Source organism: Strongylocentrotus purpuratus, unplaced genomic scaffold (assembly GCF_000002235.5).
Source record: "Strongylocentrotus purpuratus isolate Spur 01 unplaced genomic scaffold, Spur_5.0 spur5_scaffold_4, whole genome shotgun sequence".
NCBI classification, from domain to species: Eukaryota; Metazoa; Echinodermata; class Echinoidea; order Camarodonta; family Strongylocentrotidae; genus Strongylocentrotus; species Strongylocentrotus purpuratus.
In genome coordinates, this window is record NW_022145610.1 from 6534233 (window position 1) to 6558007 (window position 23775).

A 23775-nucleotide genomic window follows, 5' to 3' on the forward strand; every position below is an offset into this window, starting at 1 on the left:
GAACAAGTTAATATCAGTGAAGCACAGTGCTCATGTGGACAGGCGCGGATCCAGGATTTCTTAGGGGAGGGGGCCCAACTTTTTTTTTTTTGCTCCCGAAAATTTGAAAATCGCGCCGGCCGAAAAGTCGCTCAGTGGGGGGGGGGGGGGGGGGGGGAGTACAGAGCACAATTTTTTTTTGTTGATCCTCAAAAAAAATTCAATTTGCAAAGCAATGTCTTATCCACATGCAGTGGCGGATCCAGGGGGGGGGGCCCAACCCCCAAAAAGGTAAAAATCACGTGATTTTACATGATTTTTTTCTCAAGGGGGGGGGGGCCCGGACCCCCCCCCCCCCCCCTGGATCCGCCACTGCATGTGGATAAGACATTGCTTTACAATGCAGATGTACTCGGTTCGATTCCCGGCTATGCCTTTCTACCTCGTTTTTTTTTCAATCATTTTTTTGTTCATATTGGTTTGTCCTTCTCTTTTTCATTGTTTAGGGGACACCCCCTCCTCCTCAACAAAGGAGTACAAGTAGTTTATCAGCACATATGTTTTTAAAGTCATTAACATCAGAAAGTGTTAACATCTTGAACCGAACAAGTTAATATCAGTGAAGCACGGAGGTCATGTGGATAAGACATCGCTTCACAATGCAAATGTACTCGATTCGATTCCCGGCTATGCCTTTCTACCTCGTTTTTTTTCAATCATATCCCAAACTTTAAATCAATTTGACAAATTTTGAGAAGAGTGTTCCAGAGCTGGACATAAATATGGGGTTCTTGTGCACAATCTCCGCTATCTCCTGGTGTAAATAACTATGAAACAGAAATGCCGCTACCATTAGAATAGAATAGAATAGAATAGAATTTATTGACTCATTCGACCCCCTTCTGGGGTATGAGAGTACAACACATGTACATGTCATGATAATGATACATAATAAAGAATACAAACATAGCTTAATAATACAAAGAATACAGAATACCATTAAGGCGCTAACCCGCGACCATTAACCACCAAGGCGGTGATCATTTCTTAAAAATTCTGAAATTATTCCAAAATTTGAATCAATCTGACAAATTTTAAGGAGAGTGTTTCAGAACTCGACACATATGGGGTTCTTGTGCACAATCTCCGCTATCTCCTGGTGTAAATAACTAAGAAACAAAAATGTCGGCGTAAGGTAGGGGGGGGGGTGAAGTTCTCCTTTTACCCCGCGACCACTAACCACCAAGGCGGTGATCATTTCCTAAAAATTCTGAAATTATCGCAAACTTTAAATCAATCTGACAAATTTTGAGAGAAGAGTGTTCCAGAGCTGGACATATATGGGGTGCTCATGCACTATCTCCCCTATCACCACCAGGTAAATAATTAAGAAAAAGGATTGTCAGCGAAAAGTAGGGAGGAGGGTAACTTTCTTCTAGTTGCGAGACGAAAGCCACAGCATGCAGTATTTGTACAGTACCGTATCTTAAACCCGCAGAAAAGTATACTGATGGGACTATTGTGCGTAAACCGTACGCACTATTCTTTATCTAGGTTTTAACCGTCTTTGGTTTTAACCACGTACGTACGTATATGGAGCACGAACGTACACTGACCTTTGGTCGCGTACTATCGGTCGCCAAATTCAGCTCAGCGACTACTTCAAGTCAGAATTAGAACCGTAGTGGATCTTGGAAGTTGGAAAGAGACAACTCTCGGTTAGTGCTCTCAACTCTTACTGTATTCCAGCCAGATAGATCTTTTAAGTTGATCTCATCTCTAGCTCATTTACTATTGAATTCTCAGCGATGGACTCGGAGGAAGCACGGGTATGCAAAAGCAAGGTCTTTTCTAACAATTGACCATGTTCTTCTTCTTCTTCCTTGAGTACAGACCTCTTTACAGAGTATTATCGTACTAGATCTATAGGCCTACTGGGGTTGTGTGCAGGTGGACCACTATACGAATAGTGCAGTGGGCTTGGGGCGGTATTCTGAACCCTGTGTTATCTATAATATTGTTGTATCTTTGAAGATAAGATAAAGTTGGTATTCTGAACATTGTTGTAACTTTCGTGTTATCTTTTGTTGTATCTTTTCTCTCATCTTATTGGCCGCGCCTACGCTCATACTTTGGTGCGCTTGTAATTGTGCGTATTATTAATAAAATGGCATTTAATCCTCATTTGCATATGCGCACGGAAGATGATATGTCGAGATAATTAGTATTCTGAAAGTTGTTGTATCTTTTATCTTATCTTATCTTGCATGGTATTTACAACAATATTTACAACAGGTACGGGGTTGTTGTATCTTTCGTGGTGATATAATGGCGGCAATATTTTTTGCCCAGAACCAACTTCGTGCCAATGGACGAGTTAGAAGAAGATTGTGTGTTGACCGGAAACATCACAGATGAGAACTTTCTAAGATATTACATGCTAGGATATGACGATTTTAATGCTCTCATCTTAACCAATACAGTGAAAGCGTGATTTGTCTTCATGATCCACATTCAACAGCGCATAATGATGACGCGCGTATTAAGTGCTCAAATAACTAATTACGCCCAAGATTAGTATGCGCTTGGCGCATCTTCAGATATGGCATAAAGTATTCCTATTGGTTGACCTACTTATCATACTTATATAACCTTCTTCTTCTTCTTCAAAATAATCTGCCTCCTTCACTGCTGAAGATTCTTGCAGATGTGTGCGAGTGCATGTGTGTTGCGACATGGGGATGTCCAGGTGTGCAGGTGAGAGGTGTATATATACATAGTGCCAGTAAAAAAACATTGCCGGAATTTACTTCCCCCCGGTCTTTAGTTGTCGCTGGAAGGCTTCCACTGATGGAGCCAGGACAACCTCAAGAGGGAGAGCGTTCCACTGTCGAACAGTGCGAGGAAAGAAGGAGTGAATATGTTGCTCTGTTCGTGACTGCATGACACGATAACAGTAAGGACGAGACGATCTTGTAGTTCTTACGACTGTTGCCGGTTGGATGTAGTGGTGGATGTCAAAGTCAACCAAAGAGTAGTGCATCTTGTACAGTAAAGTGAGACGTTGATGCTCTCTTCTCTTCTGGAGGGAGGTCCATCCAAGTTGACTCAGCATATCAGAGACGCTAGATGTATGATGATAGCGGTTGAGAACATATCTCGCTGCTCGTCTCTGGACCATCTCCAACTGGTTTACACATCTGATGGTGTGTGGATCCCAAACAGCACTCCCGTACTCAAGAAGAGGGCGAACGAGAGCCTGGTATGCAGTAGTCTTAAGCCGAGTGGAGTTGACACGCAGGTTCCTTCTAAGAAAGGCTAGGGTGTTGTTTGCCTTCTTGCAAGTGGCAGATACATGCTGTGTCCAGTTGAGGTCAGCAGTGAGAGTAATGCCAAGGTATTTGGCAGCTGACACAGACTCCAAGATTTCTCCGTTGAGTGAATAACGATGGACATACTTGGTCTTCTTCCTGGAGACAGTTATGACCTGGCATTTCTTTGGATTTAGTGCCATCATCCACTTGCTGGACCACCTACAAAGTTGATCAAGATCCTGCTGTAGCAAGTCTGCATCCTCAGGTGTCTGGATGGTATGGTACAAAACCGTGTCATCGGCGAAGAGTCTGACTTTCGTTGAAAGTTGGTTTGGCAGGTCATTTATGTAGAAAAGGAAGAGGCAGGGTCCGAGTACTGACCCTTGAGGCACACCTGACTGGACCTCTACCGTTGATGACGTATGACCATCTAGAACAACTTGCTGCTTACGGTTGGAGAGAAAACTGGATATCCAGTCAATGTTGTGGCCTCTCACACCATAGTATTCCATCTTCTTCAGAAGCCTCTGGTGACCAACCTTGTCGAAGGCTTTACTGAAGTCTGTGATTACTATGTCCGTCTGATTGTTGTCCTCCATGTTGTTCAAGAGGTCGGTGACAAAGCCAGTCAGTTGGAGTTCACACGACTTCTTAGCTTGGAAACCATGTTGAAGTGGGCAGAGGATACTGTTTCTGCGCGCATGACCCATGATGTTACTTGCAAATATGTGCTCCATCATTTTGCAGATGATACTTGTGAGAGAGATTGGGCGGTAATTCTCAGGATCTGTTTTATCTCCCTTCTTGTAGATGGGGACCACGTTCGCAAGGTGCCAATCATCTGGAACTTCACTGGTCCTGTATGAGACATCAAAGATGGCACGCAGAGATGGAGCTACCACTCTTGAAAGCTTGCGGAGTACCAATGCTGGTATTCCATCTGGTCCCGGGGCTTTCCGGACTTTCAACTTCTTTAACATCTTAACAATGCCTTCGGTTGAGATGTGGATGTCTGGCATGGAGTCATACGGAGATGTTTCAGGAAGGAGATCAGCGGGAACATCAGTTTCATTGGTGAAAGCCATCTTGAATTGTTTGTTCAGTGCTTCAGCCTTGTCCTGGGGGCTAGTGATAGTATGCTCATCAGTTTTCAGAGTATGTATCCCACAGCGGTCAGTACGATTGTTCTTCACAAACTTCCAGAACCTCTTCATTCCCTCGTACTCATTGGGTCCATCAGCAGTGAAGATTGACTCAAGATGGCTCCAATATGCCTTTCTTGATTCTGCTTGGATGAGGCGTTTCAAATGCTGCAATTCTGTCTCAAGCGGGAAAGGGACCAGCATGTTCTGTTTCCTGAGCCTGGTCACTTGCTTGTGTAACCTATCTCTCTTATAGATGAGTTTACGGATACCGCTAGTAATCCACGGCAAGTCTTGTTTCTGTTTGAGCATCTTGTGGGGGACGAATGATTGAATACCCCCTTCAATTCCACTCTTGAAGAGTTGCCGCAGGTCATGGACTGATGCACTGGATGACTTGCTACATATGTAGTCTGCCACATGTTGCATGAGTTCTGCGAAGCCCTCCCAGTCTGCTTTCTTGTACATAGGAACTTTCCTCTTTGGCTGGTATCTTCGTGGGGGTGACATGTCTATATCAGCAACTGGACAGTTGTGGTCCGAGATACCAGGCACTACCTTCACAGAGTTGACCAAGGTTGGATTGCTGATAAGTATCAAGTCAAGAGTGTTCGCTTGTCGAGTAGGCTCTTTGACAAGTTGGGTAAGACCGTGATCGTTTATAATTTCCCCAAACTGATGATGAAGGGCAGGGTAAGCACAGGGACCGACATAAGGGCCATCCCACTTCCATCCAGGTAGGTTGAAATCTCCTGCGAGTACAACCAGGTGTCTTCTATCTAACCTGGAAAGAGACCGTTGCAGCTCAGCGAGGCTGACTTCATCATCTTCTTTTGGTCGATAGTAAGCTGCAACATGAAGTGTTTTGCTCCCTGCCATTTCAATACGACACCACAGTATCTCACAGTCAGTCTCCAGTTCTTCCTCTCTTGTAACGATCAAATCAGTCTTGGTGGCAATAAACACCCCTCCATGTGGGTCATTTGAACGATCCCTACGTAGGATGCTGTATTGCTCATCAAGGAATACTTCATTGCTGTTGATGCCATCAGACAACCAGGACTCTGTACCAATGACTATGTCAGGGTTGTGTTGATGAACCAAGATGGAAAATGGTTGCATCTTAGCACGTATACTCTATCTATAAAATAGGTTTTGATTGGAAGGGTCCATAAAAATGGGCGTGTCATCAATGGTCAAAGATAAAATAGAGGCGGTCCTTCAATGTTCAGAATACCAACTTACAACAATCTCTGGAAGATACAAGAAAAGATAACACAAAACTTACAACAATGTTCAGAATACCGCCCCTGGTTCTTAACTAGACCAAATTTCCTGTCTCTTTCGTTAATTAAGCCACGGGGCATAAAAATATGGCCGTAATTAAATGGCCATGGTGTTTGAAAGAGAATGCCGATGGTCGGTTTCCGTCTCTAAAGAGAGGAGCCTACCCTACCCAAATAAGAGGCTTAACGAACGAAAGAGACAGAAAATTCGGTCGACTAATAATTCTTAACGTGCAAAGGTGGCTCTTCTCTACACGGGGCCTCCATTTAAAGGTACTAGATCTATGTCCCTTTTGCAGCCAACCTCAAATTCTGTAGAACTTTGCAGGAATTATGAATATGTCATGTAATATGTCCAACTTCACAGGTTCTCGCAACCTTCATGGAAAGCCCCACATATAACCTTTGTAAACATAGTTAAAATTTACTGTTACTTTGTATATTTTTATTTTTATATTGCGAAATAAAATTGAATTGAATTGAATTGAAACACTAGCGGTGTCCTAATATTCAAATTATGCAAGGAAATCTGTTTACTTGCTAGACTTCACTGGTCAGACACTATTGAGTGACTGACTGGCATTTTTCTTCTTTGGTAATAACATGAGCTGTAAAGGGTACATGAGCATTTGTCTACATCAATAACCCACTTCTTGTGATGGCCAAAATTAAACTGATTGAATCTTTGCGCAGCATAAAACGTACGACCATTCAGTACAATGGTCTGAAAATCAAGACTATTACTTATTGGCTCTATAGCTCCTAAGTCGATTTGATACCTAATACCGGTAGTCGTTATTTTCCCACTTGAAGACATTTTCAAGCCCCAACTTTGTTAGGAAAGTTCTAAATTAGTATTATCTTTCAAATGCCGTTGGAATTTAACCGTTTCATTATTTTTGCCTGCAAATGGGACATAGTACCTTTAACGTCCTGTCCGAAGGACGGAGTGTTTTCCACTTGACATAACCTGCATCTATGAACAAGGGAAGAGGCATGTTAACACACAACGCAGGCTTCAGTCATCCGCCTGGGTGGGAGTCGAACCCGGGATCTTTGGTTCGACAGACGGACGCTTTACTGACTGAGCCAACTCGCTTTAATATACTATGTTGACTGGGAAACGACTCCCTTTTGAGTTGGTTTTGTGACTGAATGCTACTTTAGTACATGAGACTTGAGAGAATTTTAATGGACTTGTGACTTGTCAATTTGTCATTCATTTCCATTATCAAACAGTAGACTATTTTAAAAGACAAAAACTAAACACTGAACAGTCCAACATTAACATCATGATCTGATGTCTATCTACTGTATAAATTACAGTAATACTGTTTAAAATGAATAGCTAGAATAATGACAAAAGCGCAAATAGCAATGAAAACTGTGTCTGCATATAAACTAAAACTAAAAGAATAATGAAATTATGCAGATTACCAACTACACTATATCATTACAGACAGTATTCATGATGTTGATCTTCTTCTTCCTACGCTATATATGAGTAGGTCTACAGGCCACCATCGGTGTGTATTCTCGTATTGATGTAGGTGTTGTGCTGGTGTATACAACTCCAGGGAGCTCCGATGCCGAAGGCCTTGAAGCAGCACTTTCCTTGGAAGAGGCGAGTTTGCTCAGTCGGTAAAGCGTCCGTCTGTCGACCAAAGATCCCGGGTTCGACTCCCACCCAGGCGGATGACTGAAGTCTGCGTTGTGTGTTAACGTGCCCCTTCTCTTCTTCATAGACGCAGGTTATGTCAAGTGAAAAACACTCCGTCCCTCGGATAGGACGTTAAATGGAGGCCCCGTGTAGAGAAAAGTCACTACCTTTGCACGTGAAGAACCCACTGCACTATTCGTATAAAAGTAGGGGGAAACCCCGGTGTTGTGGTCCACCTGCACACACCCCTAGTATAGTACGATAATACTCTGTATCTAGAGGTCTGTACCGGTACTCAAAAGGAAGAAGAAGAAGAAGAAAAAGAAGAAGTTGTGTCACGAGACAGGCACTCTGGCAGGTCATTAATGAACAGCAGAAATGATATTGGGCCGATGACACCACCATGCGAAACTCCAGATACAGAGCTACCAAGTGTCACGCATTAGGCGTGACATCACACATTTTGAGGGTCTGAAAACGCTCTCACGCACGACGTGCGTGTTAGATTTAAAAAAAACACTATACCTTATTCGTGTGTTATACCCTCGCACGCGCCGAATAATGAAAATGTCACACATTGCGGATCTTTGAATTTGGCGTCTCTGCAGGTATCACTTGGGACTTGGTAGAGACAGTTCATTCAAGGATTACCTGCTGTGTACAATCACAAAAAAGTCAGCTATCCATGCATGGGTAGAGTTTTGTATGTCGTATCAGTCAAGCATATGAAGAAGCCTTGTAATCTTGCAGAATGACATCGAGTTGATTCCTATTGTCTATGCCCTTGGCAAGATCTTGGCAAGAGTAAGGTCCAGGACACAAGATCGCTTTTAAGAAATCCATGTTGGGCATCAGAGTAGGCCTGTAACAGATGATCGAATTGGGGGCCGATCTTGAGCCGATCAGGGATGATCGGATATTAATTTTCGATGGCCGATCAATAAAAATGATCCAAAAAAAAATCAGCAGAATTTTTTTTTTTTTTTTTTTTTTTTTTTTCTAATGTCAAATTTTTTCAAGTTTTTGGCTATCAAATGCTTTAAAAAAAATTTATAGCTGGGATTATTTTGTCATGTGGAGTTGTTGTAGACCATGTTTGTTGATATTTAATGCCTTTTCATGGCTTTGAAATTAATAATATTGGTCTAAGAGAAGAGGCAAAACATGCGGGCCGCCATCTTGGATTATAATGCATGCCTACATTATGATCCAAGATGGCGGCCTGCATGTTTTGCCTCTTCTCTTAGACCAATATTATTAATTTCAAAGCCATGAAAAGGCATTAAATATCAACAAACATGGTCTACAACAACTCCACATGACAAAATAATCCCAGCTATGAATTTTTTTTAAAGCATTTGATAGCCAAAAACTTGAAAATTTTCGTCATTAACAAAAAAAAAATCATCCAATTTTTGGTCGATCTTCCGATCCGATACTGATCAAAGGTGCGAGGGTGTCGCTCTGATCTTCCGATCCGATCAGAGCCCCAACTTACAGGGTTACATCAGAGAGTATGTCATGATCTTTGAGATGGTCCAACTCCATGACTCCATGACATGAAAAATGTGCTCCAGGATATTACATGCTCTTAATTTTAGTGAGATTGGTCTGTAGTTGTCTAGTTTGCACCATTCACACTACTTCAAGACATAAGCAACATTTGCACTCTTCTAGTCATCTAGGACCTCTCCTTGATCAAGCACAGGTGGAGGAGCTAAGCAGCTCCTCAATAGCCTTGAAGGAAGTAATTGCCTCCCTCGAAATAAAGTTGAACCTTTTAGTTTTAGGTGTATCAGGCTTTAAATTTCAATATTTTTAGGGCAAGGCCACTTTTCTGTAGGGCACATTCCTATATTACAGTACTAATAGGAAGAATTGGAAAGGGCAAGCAAAATCTCCCAGGCCAATGAGAGGGGTATTGAGGCCAATCAACGGGGCATCCACGGCCATGGCCTTGGTGGCCTTGGATTAATTTAAGCCCTGGTGTATTATGTGTATCGATGTTTCTATTACTTTCAATGCTCTCTTTTATCTGCAGGAGATCCTGTTCAACGTTCGCACTTTTGTGAAAGGCGTCGACATCCGTAATGGACGGAAGCTCTCTAGTGAAGAACATGCACGTTGCGCCCTCCATCTTCTCCAGACCCTACCAGCTGCCCGCACAGCCGTCCTGGATTTTCTTTGCCATGTCTTTGATGAGAGTGTCAACTTGTACCTGTATGAGCTGGAAGGAGAAGGGGCATGTATGTTTCTTCTTTTCTTTCTTCTTCTCTTTCTTATTCTCCTTCTTCTTTTTCTTCTTCTTTTTCTCCTTCCTTTTCTTCTTCTTCTCCTTCTTCTTCTCCTCCTTCTCCTTCTTCTCCTCCTCCTCCTCCTCCTCCTCCTCCTCCTCCTTTTTCTCTTCTTCCTCTTCCTCTTTCGCTTCCTCTTTCTCTTCCTCTTCATTTTCCTCGTCTTAACATTGTGATGAAATTGTGACAAGAAATATTGATTATAGAGAAACTAAATTATTGGATAAAGTAATATCTTTTTGAGTGTTAAGAAGAACTCATTGTAACTCATTTGATTGAAATCTTTGTACCTACATATTTATATGCCTCCTGTCATTGCAAACTTGTTGAAATAAACTCATTTGCAAAATATGCAACTGAGTTTGAGAAAAGTACAAGACCCTCAGACAGTTCATTTTAGGCATGCAAGGAGCAAACACGTGCCCTTTAGGAATTGTGTATTGTTGAGCCTGGGAGGGGTTGATGATAGGTTCCTACAATATTAGGTATGAGAACCATGGAAATCTAACTGATGTAGTTAATAAAAAAATAAAATTGAATCCCCCCCCCCCCTTTTTTTCCCTCACTATCTTTCCGTATCTGTTTATCTCAATTGACCTTTATAGCAAGCATGGGACTTCACCTAGATGAACTGATAGAAGATATCTACAAGGTGCTCAAGAAATTGATAGAAGATAGTCCTACAGCCTGGTCTCCCATCCTCTCTGCTGTAAGATTTAGTTTTTATTTCAATTTCAAATTTATTGCATATGGCAACAATAAATAAATAAAACAATTGTTGCATTTAAAAATGATGTAAATTCTCACTCATATTGCAGGAAAACAAACAAAATTTTGACTGTATGATACAGATTCTAAAATGAAGTATTTCAAAGTAGGTAGCAGCCAAAAATGGGGAAACGTTTCTATGGGAGATGAATCCAATAGTATTGTTAATTACACAATGCAGGGCTTAAATTAATCCAAGGCGACCAAGGCCATGGCCCTTTGACTGGCCTCAATGCCCCTCTCATTGAACTTGGAGATTTTTTGTGCCCTTTCCAATTCTTCCTGTTTGTGCTGTAATATAGGAATGTGCCCTACAGAAAAGTGGCCTTGCCCTAAAAATATTGAAATTTAAGGCCTGACAATGTGATAGATGTTTTAATAAAAGATAGAGGCCATGTTAGATAAAGGCTAGGTTTTATTGGATTAATTTATTTATTTATTTATTTATTTATTTCTGATCTTTTGACAGGGTAGCCCATTCACCAGCAAGTAGTGGTCTTCCATGGGGCCCTGAATGAACATATTTACATCGTTTATAACATTTATACAGAACAGTTACAAAAATAATACTCGTTTGCAAAATTAACATATATCATTAACCTAGTAAGCAGTAATGTCAATAGGAAAATATTAATTAAGTCGCAATTATGTGAATAAGACATGTAAATATTACAGAACATGCACGTAGTGTATGTACGGCTGAGCCATTCACAAATTACAACTTTGTTTAAACAATCTCTTAAATGAATTGACAGAGGAAGCCGTTCTCAACGAATTATCTAGCTTATTCCATTCAAATATGGAAGAAACAATTGGGCTACACTTATAACAATCAGTGTGAAATCTAGGCACACGTAAACATCCACTGTCTATTTGCCTTGTATGATGCTCATGTACATCATTAGGATTGATTAAGCCTACCTGAAGGTAAGAGGGAGCTAAGTTATGAACGCATTTATATATCATCATAACGCGACTTAACTCAAACCGCTTGTCTAGTGTCATCCATTTAAGACTTGTGAACAAATCAGCCGACGGTGTGTCATATGTCTTGTTCAATATTATTCTTGCGGCCCTCTTTTGAATTTTTTGCAGCTTAGTTGTATGAGAATGAAATCGGTTCGACCATACAACAGAGCAGTAATCTAATCGTGGCAACACTAGACTGTTATAAAGTAACTTTAAGGATTTTTGAGGCAAAAAACTCTTTGCTCTCTTTATCATGCTAATGTTTTTCTGGGTAAGTTTACTTACGTTTTCGATTTGTTTAGACCATTTCAATTCTTCATCTATCAAAAGTCCTAGGCATTTGGTGAATTGAACTCTTTTGATCAAATTGCCGTTTAATGAAATGGTGAAAGATTCAATTTTCTTGAGATTAGCAGGAGAGCCTATTAACATGACACAAGTTTTTTCAGTGTTAAGAACAAGACGATTTTCCTTAACCCATGCCATGACTCTGTTTAACGCAACAGTTAATTTTTCTTCCACAACAGTTGCATCATTTGCACTGACGGTAAGTGTCGTATCGTCAGCATACATATCTATGATACCTTCAGGAGTACATTCAGGTAGACTATTAACATATATTGAAAATAAAAGGGGACCAAGAATTGAACCTTGTGGCACACCTAATTTGATGGTTGATGGATGCGACTTGGCTCCTTTGAATTGGGTCACTTGTTGTCGATCCCCTAAATATGATTTGAACCAATAAATAGTCCTATTACTACAACCTATACAAGCTAGTTTATGTAGAAGTAGCTCATGGTCAACAGTATCAAAAGCCTTACGAAGATCTATGAAGGCAACTCCAGAAATTTCTTTGTTATCAATATTCAACGACCATTGATTTACAAGTTTTGCAAGGGCAGTAGCTGTTGAATGTTTAGGTCTAAAACCAGACTGATTAGGGTGTAATAATTTATTCACGTCCAAGAATTCACTGAGTTGTTGGTGGACGGCCCTTTCTATAATTTTACTCACGATAGGTAATATCGAAATGGGACGGTAATTATTCAAAGAAGAAATATCTCCAGATTTGAATATTGGTACTACCCGAGCCTTTTTCCATTCACGTGGAACAACTCCTGTAGACAGGGATTTGTTAATGATATCACAAAGAGACTCTGCGATAACATTCTTCGTCATCTTTAAAAGTTTACAGCTGATGTGATCTTCACCAGTTGCTTTATCTATACTCAGATTATCAATCTGTTTCAATACAAAATCCTCAGTAATCAAATTCAAATTAAATTGCGAATGAGTTGGACCAATATTATTGTCCTCGTCTACTATCAGTTGAGACTTATTCCTTCGCAGGTCCTTTGTAATCTTAGTAGCATTAGAAATGAAAAAGTCATTAAAAGCTTCAGCAATATTTGCATTGTCTGACACATTAGCACCATCAACATTTATGCTATTGGGAGATATAGGTAATGACTTAGGCACAAGGTTTCTCAAACATCTCCACATTTGCTTACTATTGTTATGATTTTGCGAGATCTGGTCTGCATTATATTCTCTTTTTCTTTTCCTCATGAGATGAATAACTGTATTCTTTAGATATTTGTAGGTGTCCCAAAGATCATCACTTTTGTTAGCTTTAGCAGCTTTGAGAACTTTATCACGTTCCGTCATAAGCTTAACAATCTCGTCAGATATCCATGGACATGCCTTTTTTCTTATCCGCTTTTTACATACTGGTATGTGCTTGTTGATTATATTATTGAATAGAGTCAACCACATATCCCACGCAACATCAACATTATCTATATCTTTTATGACCTGCCAAGGAGTACTTCTCAATTCACTGTAAAATTTCTCCTCGTCAAGATTTTTAAACGAGCGAAATTCTGCGTATTCGGATTTGTTATGGATCTTTGCACTAAAATCGCGAACCGTATACACCAAATAATGATCACTTATGCTAGTTTCAAATATTCCCCATTCATTGTAAAGTTCCTTGTCTGATACAAATATCAAATCAATTAAAGTAGAAGAGGTATTTGTAACTCTTGTGGCAGTATCAATTAGCTGACTTAACCCGTACATATTTGTATAAAACATTAACTTTTCAGCATTCAGATCAAGTTGGTGTGGCATACAATCACAATTGAAATCACCTAAAATAATACAGCTCATATCTTCCGAGAGAGCAGAGTCCAATTTGGCTTACTAAAACTACAAAACTCTTCTTTGTTTTCTTTGTTCTGAATATGACTGAAGCCATTTTACTGAGCAACGCATCATGCTCAGAAAATATTGAACTAATCCAACTATTAGATTGAACACCAGCCTGGGTATCTTAACCCCTTTCGTGCTGTTGGCAACAAATCCAGCCCAAGGATATTAACATTTTACTGTAGATATGGTGCAAAATAGCTATTTGTTTTCTCCTGAATTATAAAAAGCAGATAAAATGGCCAGATTTAACCATCAAACAATGATTTGAAACTCAGACTTCCACTCTTGCAAGGTCAATAAGGATAACTGCTTGCACTTCTTTTGGTACAGAAGGATTCTAGAATTATTTCCTTATCTTTTCCTCCCCTCCTATTCTATTTACAGTGGTCCATTGCTCTGCTAGGACAGATCAGTAGTAATTATGCCAGTCGCAGAGGTGTACCACATCCATCTAACCTCAATGAGCTTCTACAGCTCTGGATGACATGCAAAGGTAAAGATATCAAGCTCTCGCCAAAACTCTTTCCATCCATTTTTCATGTTACTTGAATGTCAACTTGTATAATATTTCATCTGTTTAGATTGAAGTTAACTCTGTTGACTCTGTTCTGAATTCCCTAATTTCCATAGGCCTAATACAGGGACCACCCTGTAGGCAACGAGTTAACGCATGTGATAGAACTCGGACTTATTGACAAAATGCAATTAAGCTAAGAGTTCAATTGTTTATGAAAATAAAGGTTGATATGTTTGGGGGAAAAAGAACAAAGTGTCAAGTAAATTAATGATATGTCATATCAGAATTTAACATCATGATAATGTCAGTGATGAAAAATAGCTTTTAGAACCTTGGACCTCTTGGGTAAAAGACCACTGCTCTACCACTGAGCCATTATACGTCTCTGAGTAAGGGGTGTACATGTTGAATGCATCATCATCATCATCATGTTGGGGTAATAATATGATTGCAGGGCCCTCGGAGAGACAGTATTAATAGTGATGTGGCTATCCTTCGTAAACAAGACATTATTTTTATCATTTATCAAAGTCAGCATTTTACCTCTTTCGTGGGGTCACTGTCTTCTGTGTAATGATGACACTCCCTCTGTCCAAGCATCCTCCTCATTTAGACCAACCTTTCTGCTTTCTTTCTTCCCCATGTCTTTCCATGAACTCTTTGGTCTTCCTTTCTCTCGTATTGCAGGCCATAAATTTTGTTGTCATTATCAAAAGATTTCATGTTTTGTGAAAACATCTTAAATTTTGTTTAAATAAATAAACATTCTCTTTGTCGTTATTCTTTCAGCCACAAGAACCATCATGGATCTAGCAACACACTGTATAGCAGCAATGAGCTCTTCCTGCCCAGATCCATGTGTAGATGCTCTCCTCAACACCTCTGTACAACACTCACCTCATTTTGATTGGGTTGTAGCACATATAGGGTAAGTTCACAAGCTACAAAAGGTACAAGTTTAGCATGTTGAAATCATCATATATCATGACCAAAAAAGTCTGAAAGAAGATATCGACATCGTTTCAAGAAATAAGTTGTCTGTGAACTTGTACTATTGATGGTTTCGTGAAACGCTGCCCTGGTCTGACAAACGGGAGAACTATTGATGCCGGGGCTTATTTTTAAACTGCTAGAGCATATCAAATTTTGTTACGGTAAAATCATAGTGAATTCTACCAGAGAAATCACACCATCTGTTGAGTTCAAGAGGTGGCAAAATCTTTTCTCCTTCAGTTTTGTTTTATGATCAATAATAATAATAATAATAATAAATTACATTTATATAGAGCTTAATACAAAGTTTCTAAGCGCTTAACAAAAAATAAAATTAAAGTAATGTTAACCTACAAATTACAACAATATAATACTCATGTATTATAATAACAAATAATTATAATACATAATTATAATAACAAATTCCTAATAACAATCATACAATAATAATATAGTATAAATGACTGCTTTGAGAGAAATAGTTGTTTTTATACGCTCAAGGGAAGGTTACAATTGTGCTATTGCCCCGAGGCGTGCCGAGGGCAATAGCCCAATTGTAACCTTCCCGAGAGCGTATAAAAACAACTATTTCTCAAATAATAAAGCAGTCATTAATACTTTTATATGCCAAAAAAAAAGTCAACCTATGACACCACCTTGGCCTTTCTCTAGTTTATCTGCACGGTTGTTATGCCTCCGCCACCGAAGGTGGTGCCGGAGGCATCATGTTTTCGGGTTGTCCGTCCGTACGTCCGTCCCGTTTGACCGTTATCACAATATCTCAAGAACCATTTAAGATTTAAACTTAAGACTCGGGAATAGTATTTATCACCATAGGAAGACGATCTGATTAGATTTTGGAGTACGTAGGTCAAAGGTCACAGAGGTCAACTTATGAAATTCCTTGTATTGAGTTTGTTAGCGCGATATCTCAAGAACCATTTGAGATTTAAACTTCAAACTTAAGGATAGTATGTATCACCATAGGAAGACGATCTGATTAGATTTTGGAGCACGTATGTCAAAGGTCAAGGGTCGTAGAGGTCAACTTATGAAATTCCATACATTGAGATTGTTATCATGATATCTCAAGAACCACTGGAGATGTAAAAACTTCAAACTTAAGGATAGTATGTATCACCATAGGAAGACGATCTGATTAGATTTTGGAGCACGTAGGTCAAAGGTCAAGGGTCACAGAGGTCAACTTATGAAATTCCATACATTGAGATTGTTATCATAATATCTCAAGAACCACTGGAGATTTAAACTTCAAACTTAATGATAGTGTGTATCACCATAGGAAGACAATCTGATTAGATTTTGGAGCACATAGGTCAAAGGTCAAGGGTCACAGAGGTCAACTTATGAAATTCCATACATTGAGATCGTTATCGCGATATCTCAAGAACCACTGGAGAATTTTCACTTCAAACTTAATGATAGTATGTATCACCATATCATAATATCTCAAGAACCACTGGAGATTTAAACTTCAAACTTAATGATAGTGTGTATCACCATAGGAAGACAATCTGATTAGATTTTGGAGCACGTAGGTCAAAGGTCAAGGGTCACAGAGGTCAACTTATGAAATTCCATACATTGAGATTGTTATCATGATATCTCAAGAACCACTGGAGATTTAAACTCCAAACTTGTTTAAATTGCTCTATGGCGGAGGCATCATTTTCGACTGCGCGCAGTCAAAATTCCATCTAGTTTTTTTATGAGTGTATCTTTGAGAGTATATAGACTAGATCTAGATTCTAGTCTAAGCAAGATATTTTTACAATTTTGGGGGTGGGCCGGCCCTGTGGAGAATATGGAGAAAAACCTGCGCTTTCATATGACACCTCACTTATTGAGTATCAACTTCAGGATCACAACAGATAAAGGTTTGAATCTCGAATTGAAAAAAAAAACTTGACTTTTTTTGCATGGTTGCGCAATGCACGTAGACTGCATAGAGACTGCATTGCATGTAATCTCTATGGGAAGAATATAGCACACAACATCGGATGCGCGATCAGACACCCTGACAACTAGATCTATTTTAGTCTACGTCTATGCTGGTACTCCATTTTCAGCAACTAAACGAACATGTTTATGGATAATTTCACGTACCTTTTTTGTTGTTCTTGCTGTCAGCGAGTCTTGCATTTGATAAGTTGAAATCTTGGGACAGTTTCTTCAGCCATTTTCGTCTTGTTTGGAATTGTCTTGTATGAAAATACCGACCAATTCTTCGCACACGTACGGTATCCTCGATCGCTCAAACCATTTTTTAACATGTAAACCTATGGGGTAACCATGGAGACTGAACTATTTTCCCGGTAACCATGGTTACTGGAATTTTAGAACTGTTTTAACCATGGTTACTGGGAATTTTACAGAAATAGTTAAAGTTTATGAATGCAATTTCGACCAATCAGATGGCTGGATTTCTTAAGTGAGGTATATAATAGTTAATATTTACATAACGCTTTATAGTTTCACAAACAAAATATGATTACATTACATTACATATTGAACAGATAAGTCTTAAGTTTACTCTTGAATGTTTCTAACGTTGGAGACTCGCATATTTCATGGGGAAGATTGTTCCAAAGTTGGGGGGCACAGACAGAAAAGGCACGATTTCCATAACAGGTGTGGGTGCGAGGGCCTGGGGCCAGATGAAGATGTGCTGTGGATGATGATCGGAGACGCATAGATGAAGTACGGGTTTTAGGAGTGATGAGTGCCTAGAGATATGAGGGAGCAAGTTTGTGAAAGGCCTTGTATGTCAGCATGAGAATCTTGAATTTGATACGTTGTTGGAGGGGGAGTCAGTGTAGAGAACGAATGATCGGTGTGATGTGTTCATGTAATGTCTTATGTAATGCCTACCAAAGACTTCCAAATATCTGTTGCAGCGCTTTTGTCCTTTGGCAACACATTAGTTGACATTTGCCACACTCCACCAAGGTGAGGTAAATGGGTATCTGGCAGGAATTAGTTCCTTGAAATGCTCAATGCCTGTAATGACAGCCATGTTAAAGCCTGCCAGGGTATTAATAATTGAGTGCCAGGAGTGGCAATGTGCCAGAGATGATACCAGACACCATTATTATTATTATTATTACTAATTTAGGCTCCTAGGAGTGCAGTTTAGCAAAAAAGTTGTTCTCCCAAACCTCACTGAACACTCATTGACCTTTGGTTGCTCATGCTCTGTGAAGCATAAAACCTCCCAAAGTTTGCATCTTATAATATTATACAAATAATGAATGGTTATGAGTTCAATAGTGCGAATATTTTCATGAGTTGAAAGATTAACATTCTATTCAACGAGGCGTCAGCCAAGTTGAATAGAATTAATGTTAATCTTTCAACGAATGAAAATATTCGCACCATTGAACGAATGAAAAACATTCATTACTTGTTTTATACAACATCGAAGAAGATCTAATAGAACGTTAATCAACAAATTATGCTTTACTCCTTATATTAAAGATAAATTCAAGTTGGATTCAAGCCTTCTCGATTACATTCAGATTGCCTTTGCGTCAGATATACGCAGGGATACGCGCGCGCACGGCAGAGAGGTACGCAATCTGCATATAACCAAAAATGCACGGCGCATATAACCAAATATGCACGACCGTGCAATATACCATCTATTGAATATCATGTGACCAACAATCCTCCAATCAAATGACAGGGATCCACGTAGGTGTTGTATAAAACAGTATAATCCTTGGTGTCTATTTGACTAATATTCTGTTCCCAGGTCCTGCTTCCCAACAACAATCATCACCCGTGTGCTCTCATGTGGACTCAAAGACTTTTGCTCTAGCCAATCATCTGAGGGACAGCTCATTGCCACGGAAACCAAGGTTCCAAAGGTTGCATCGGTGGTTGGTATCCTTGGTCACCTGACTTCTCAGCATTCTCAGGACATCCGTAAAGCCTTGCTCGATTTGTTCCAGGTATACCGTACAAAAGAAAACATTCTCAATCGCTACAGAAATTTTGTCACAAGTTTTCAATTAACCAGTATTATACCTCACTTAAGAAATCCAGAAATCTGATTGGTCGAAATTGCATTCATAAACTTTAACTATTTCTGTAAAATTCCCAGTAACCATGGTTAAAACAGTTCTAAAATCCCAGTAACCATGGTTACCGGGAAAATAGTTCAGTCCCCATGGTTCCCCCATAGGTTTACATGTTAAAAAATGGTTTGAGCGATCGAGGATACCGTACGTGTGCGAAGAATTGGTCGGTATTTTCATACAAGACAAGACAATTCCAAACAAGACAAAAATGGCTAAAGAAACTGTCCCAAGATTTCAACTTATCAAATGCAAGACTCGCTGACAGCAAGAACAACAAAAAAGGTACGTGAAATTATCCATAAACATGTTCGTTTAGTTGCTGAAAATGGAGTACCAGCATAGACGTAGACTAAAATAAATCTAGTTGTCAGGGTGTCTGATCACGCACCGGATGTTGTGTGCTATATTCTTCCCATAGAGATTACACGCAATGCAGTCTCTATGCAGTCTACGTGCATTGCGCATCCATGCAAAAAAAGTCAAGTTTTTTTTTTCAAATCGAGATTCAAACCTTTATCTGTTGTGATCCTGAAGGTGATACTCAATAAGTGAGGTGTCATATGAAAGCGCAGGTTTTTCTCTCTATTCCCCACAGGGCCGGCCCACCCCAAAATTGTAAAAATATCTTGCTTAGACTAGAATCTAGATCTAGTCTACTCTCAAAGGTACACTCATAAAAAACAACCGTGCAGATAAACTAGAGAAAGGCCAAGGTGGTGTCATTAGTTGACTCTTTTGTTTTCGGCATATAAAAGTATTAATGACTGCTTTAATATTTGAGAAATAGTTGTTTTTATACGCTCTCGGGAAGGTTACAATTGGGCTATTGCCCTCGGCACGCCTCGGGGCAATAGCACAATTGTAACCTTCCCTTGAGCATATAAAAACAACTATTTCTCTCAAAGCAGTCATTAATACTATACTATTCCATGTAGGCTGTAGAAAGAAGCAGGATTACCAAATTGCGATCTTAATTTTGCACACGTGTTTGAGTAGGGCAGTACCATGGAAGTCCATGCTCGGTTAGGTAAATCAAACATGGAAATTGTGAAGAAAAAAATTGCAGTTTGAGGCTATATCCCCCCCCCCTTACCTCATCACATTCTCTCACTGAAATGAAGGGGGAGAGTAAAAACGAGTATATCTCTCTTTCCAATGTCTTCATAGAAAAGCAATAACTGCATGATATGCCCCAAATAAAACTCTTACACGATGTTTGCCTGATATGGCAATGGTAATAACAAGTGTCTGCAATGACTATTGAAAGCTATTAATATCATAAACATAAACAAGAATCATCCACGATGGACCAATTCACTGCATTTGGAGCTAGTGACAACCCTAAAGCTTGGTGGCTGCTTGCCTCACATAGAATCAACTCATGTCTGAAATCTGCATTTCCTTATTACTTTTCTTTCTTGCTCTTCTTAATTTATATTTCTTCTTCCTCCTTTCCGATTGATCTTTTCTCTATTTATTCCTTCTGCCTCCTTTTGTTTTTCTTTCTCCCTCTTCAGGAAAGCCTAGATGGTAAGAAGGACCACGATGTCTTCACTGTACCGTTTCTTCTTCAGCTTGCTACCATGTCACCCATGCTACTCAAGATCATCACCACAGATTTTGTTCAAGCCTGTAAGTCCCTCAAACTGCTTTTCCTCCATTTTGTATCCCAACATTTGAACACAGGTTGAAAATGGTCTGCAGGTTCAGACTCTGTTTTGACACCTAAACACAATTCCATAAATTTGTTAATTGACCATAACTTTTCCAGTCTCTGGCTGTGTCAGATGTAGCTAGAGTACATGACCTATGGAGTTCTGTAGGCAATGCAGTCTTTGTAGCCTTACATTTTAGACATTGTTATGCATCAGACAGACAAGGTCACTTTTTGGCATTCATGCATTTAGTTTTAATTGGTTTCAAGTGGAACCTTGTTTGTTTGATTGAATACATTTAGGGGCCCTTTTCAACTGGTCCCAGGGACCAAATGCAGCAGAAGGGCCCCATCAGACGTCCATATTTGGATATACTAGGTTACTCCCCAAATGTTCCAATATTCAGATATCAGTACCTCATTCATTTGATCAAAGTGCACCGGGCTGCCGGGCTATCCGATATCTTGTGAAAAAGGGCCATCGGTCATTGAGTGTATACACACACAGTGGTGTGCAATGTCAATATAGATGGAATAACTCCTTGGTGCATTGCATGCAATGAAGCTCTTCTCTGCAGAGTGCATGAGTGGTGGACTATATCATCAGCATGTCCAAAATTGTCCTCACTGGTTCCACCTCTCTTGACTGTGTATTATCCCATCCAGTGACCCCAGAGGTCCTTAACAGAATCTCTGAGCAGTTCCGTGACTCGACCGTCCTGAAGAGAGACAGGGACAGTCTTCTCACTCTTGTCATTCATCTCATCTGTCGATCCGGTAACGGAGCATTCAACCTCCTCCTCTTCCTCCTGGACACAGGCTGTGATGACCAGAGGTCAACCAAGGTCAAGGAGGGGTCAAAGGTCAATAAAATGGTCCAATACACATGTGCTCTGGTATTGGTGAGTGATAATAAATGTGCTCTTCATTTTTGTTCATTGCTTGTTTAGGATACTTGCTGTGAGTTTAGTTCAGATTTTTACATATGGTGTGGACATGATCTTTGTCAATGTACCTCTATATAGTCTGTCAATTTGCCTGTGTAATATTCATAGTTTTGTGGGCCCATATTCATAAATCCTTACTATGCTTAGTTGGCAAATAAAAAGCACTCTAGTTGTTAACTAGAGATTGTGTAAGAAACTCATTTGCTATCATTTGTGTAATATATTTTAATTTTATCGCTGAATAGGAAAATGGTATATTGATGACAATTGTATGCATGATTGGTCTATGTACTTATGTAGATTTTGATTTTTTTTTTTCCATCAGAAACTTATTTAGATTTATTTCCTGCATATTAAAGATAAATATTTTATCCTGTCTCACATTCTTTTGCTAGGATCTCCTATTACTGGATCTTCAGCGGTCAGCCTACAGCCAGTCTGGTAACCTATCCCTTCTTGCTAGTCCTCAGATCAGTCAGGAGAGTGGTAACATACCCTTTCTCAATGAGCTTCAGAAGCACACCTCTCTGTTGTGTGATGACATAATAAGCTCACAAGGAAGAAGGTGAGAGCTAATCATCAATTTTTAGTTTAAAATCAGTGATTTTTGAGATTCAAGAAAAAACCTAGGGCAGACCCAGGATTGTCGGAAAGGAGGGAGGGAGGGGGGGGGGGGGGGGGGGGGGTCCAACACCAATTTTTAAGAGAAGTGTGATTTGGGTAATCTTTCCAAGTTTCCAGCTCTTTCCAGGCTCTCTCAAGGAGGGCTTGTTTAGAGCAAAGGCATAATGTCCCCATAAATTTTTGTGTGAATATCGTCTCAGGAATTTTGCCAGCCATCCCAAAGTGTGGGGCTGTAGGATTTCTCTTTAGTATGTTTGGATATTTTCACTCCCCTCCCTTCCTCCCTTCCTCCCTCCCTCCCTCCCTCCCTCCCCAACAAACCCCCCCCCCCCAAAAAAAAGGGTGGCCCATTTTATCAATATACAGCTTATTAATAATGAAGTAATGTGATATGTTCACGAGGTCAAATATTTATGAGTGATTTTACCAAAAGCTCTCAGGCTTTCTCATATTATCAGTTTTCCTTCAACATTTATCAAATTTTCTCTGTTACTGTATATAATGTATTCTCTTTGTTATTTTCAGAGTTGGATGGTTGCAGCGGATTCTATCTCTGATCTCAGTGCAGTCTGGGGAGTCATGTGCATCAGACATCCTTAGCTTTATACTCATCAATGAATCTAATCCAGCAAAGGTAGGGAGGATGGTGAATGATGGTTGATGGTAATAGAAGTGGTGATGGTGATGGTGATGGTGATGATGATGACAATGATGATGATGATCATAATCATGATGATGTTGGTGGTGGTGGTGATGACGAAAGTTATCAATAAATCTAACCGAGCTAAGGTAGGGATGGTGATGATGATGGTGAATGATGGTTGATGGTAATGAAAGTGGTGATGGTGATGATGACGACAACGACGACAATGATGATGATGATCATAATCACGATGATGATGGTGGTGGTGGTGATGACGAAAGTTATCAATGAATCTAACCAAGCTAAGGTAGGGATGATGATGATGGTGATGATGGTGATGATGATGATGATGATGATGATGATGATGATAATGATGATGATGATTTGAGGATGGAACATGATGATGATGATGATGATGGTGATGATGATTTGAGGAGGGAACATGGTGAGGAGGATGATGATTGTGATCATGATGATGGTAAAGATTTTAGTGATGATCATGACGATTGAGATGATGATAGTGATCATTATGATGACAGTGGTAAGGGTTTTGAGAGTGGTAATGATAATGATGAAAGCAATGTTGATGTAGAGGAGGAATGTGAAGAACTATTGCGACGCCATCTCGTGCAAGTGGACTTTCTCCTACTCCATTTCAATGTCGA

At 39.8% G+C, this 23775-nt stretch overlaps 1 protein-coding gene across 1 annotated transcript in view; it reads left to right on the forward strand.

Moving 5' to 3' along the window:
- Positions 1 to 1616: 1616 nt before the first annotated feature.
- LOC105443362 (integrator complex subunit 5) overlaps positions 1617 to 23775 on the forward strand; it is a 33027-nt gene continuing 10868 nt past the window's right edge. Inside the window, exons 1-10 of the mRNA XM_030997987.1 lie at positions 1617 to 1808; positions 9423 to 9627; positions 10281 to 10384; positions 14014 to 14122; positions 14936 to 15074; positions 18915 to 19113; positions 20760 to 20874; positions 21563 to 21798; positions 22239 to 22408; positions 22993 to 23101. Coding sequence (XP_030853847.1) covers positions 1788 to 1808; positions 9423 to 9627; positions 10281 to 10384; positions 14014 to 14122; positions 14936 to 15074; positions 18915 to 19113; positions 20760 to 20874; positions 21563 to 21798; positions 22239 to 22408; positions 22993 to 23101 — 1407 coding nt within the window. The 5' untranslated portion in view covers positions 1617 to 1787. The remainder of the gene's footprint in view (positions 1809 to 9422; positions 9628 to 10280; positions 10385 to 14013; positions 14123 to 14935; positions 15075 to 18914; positions 19114 to 20759; positions 20875 to 21562; positions 21799 to 22238; positions 22409 to 22992; positions 23102 to 23775) is intronic.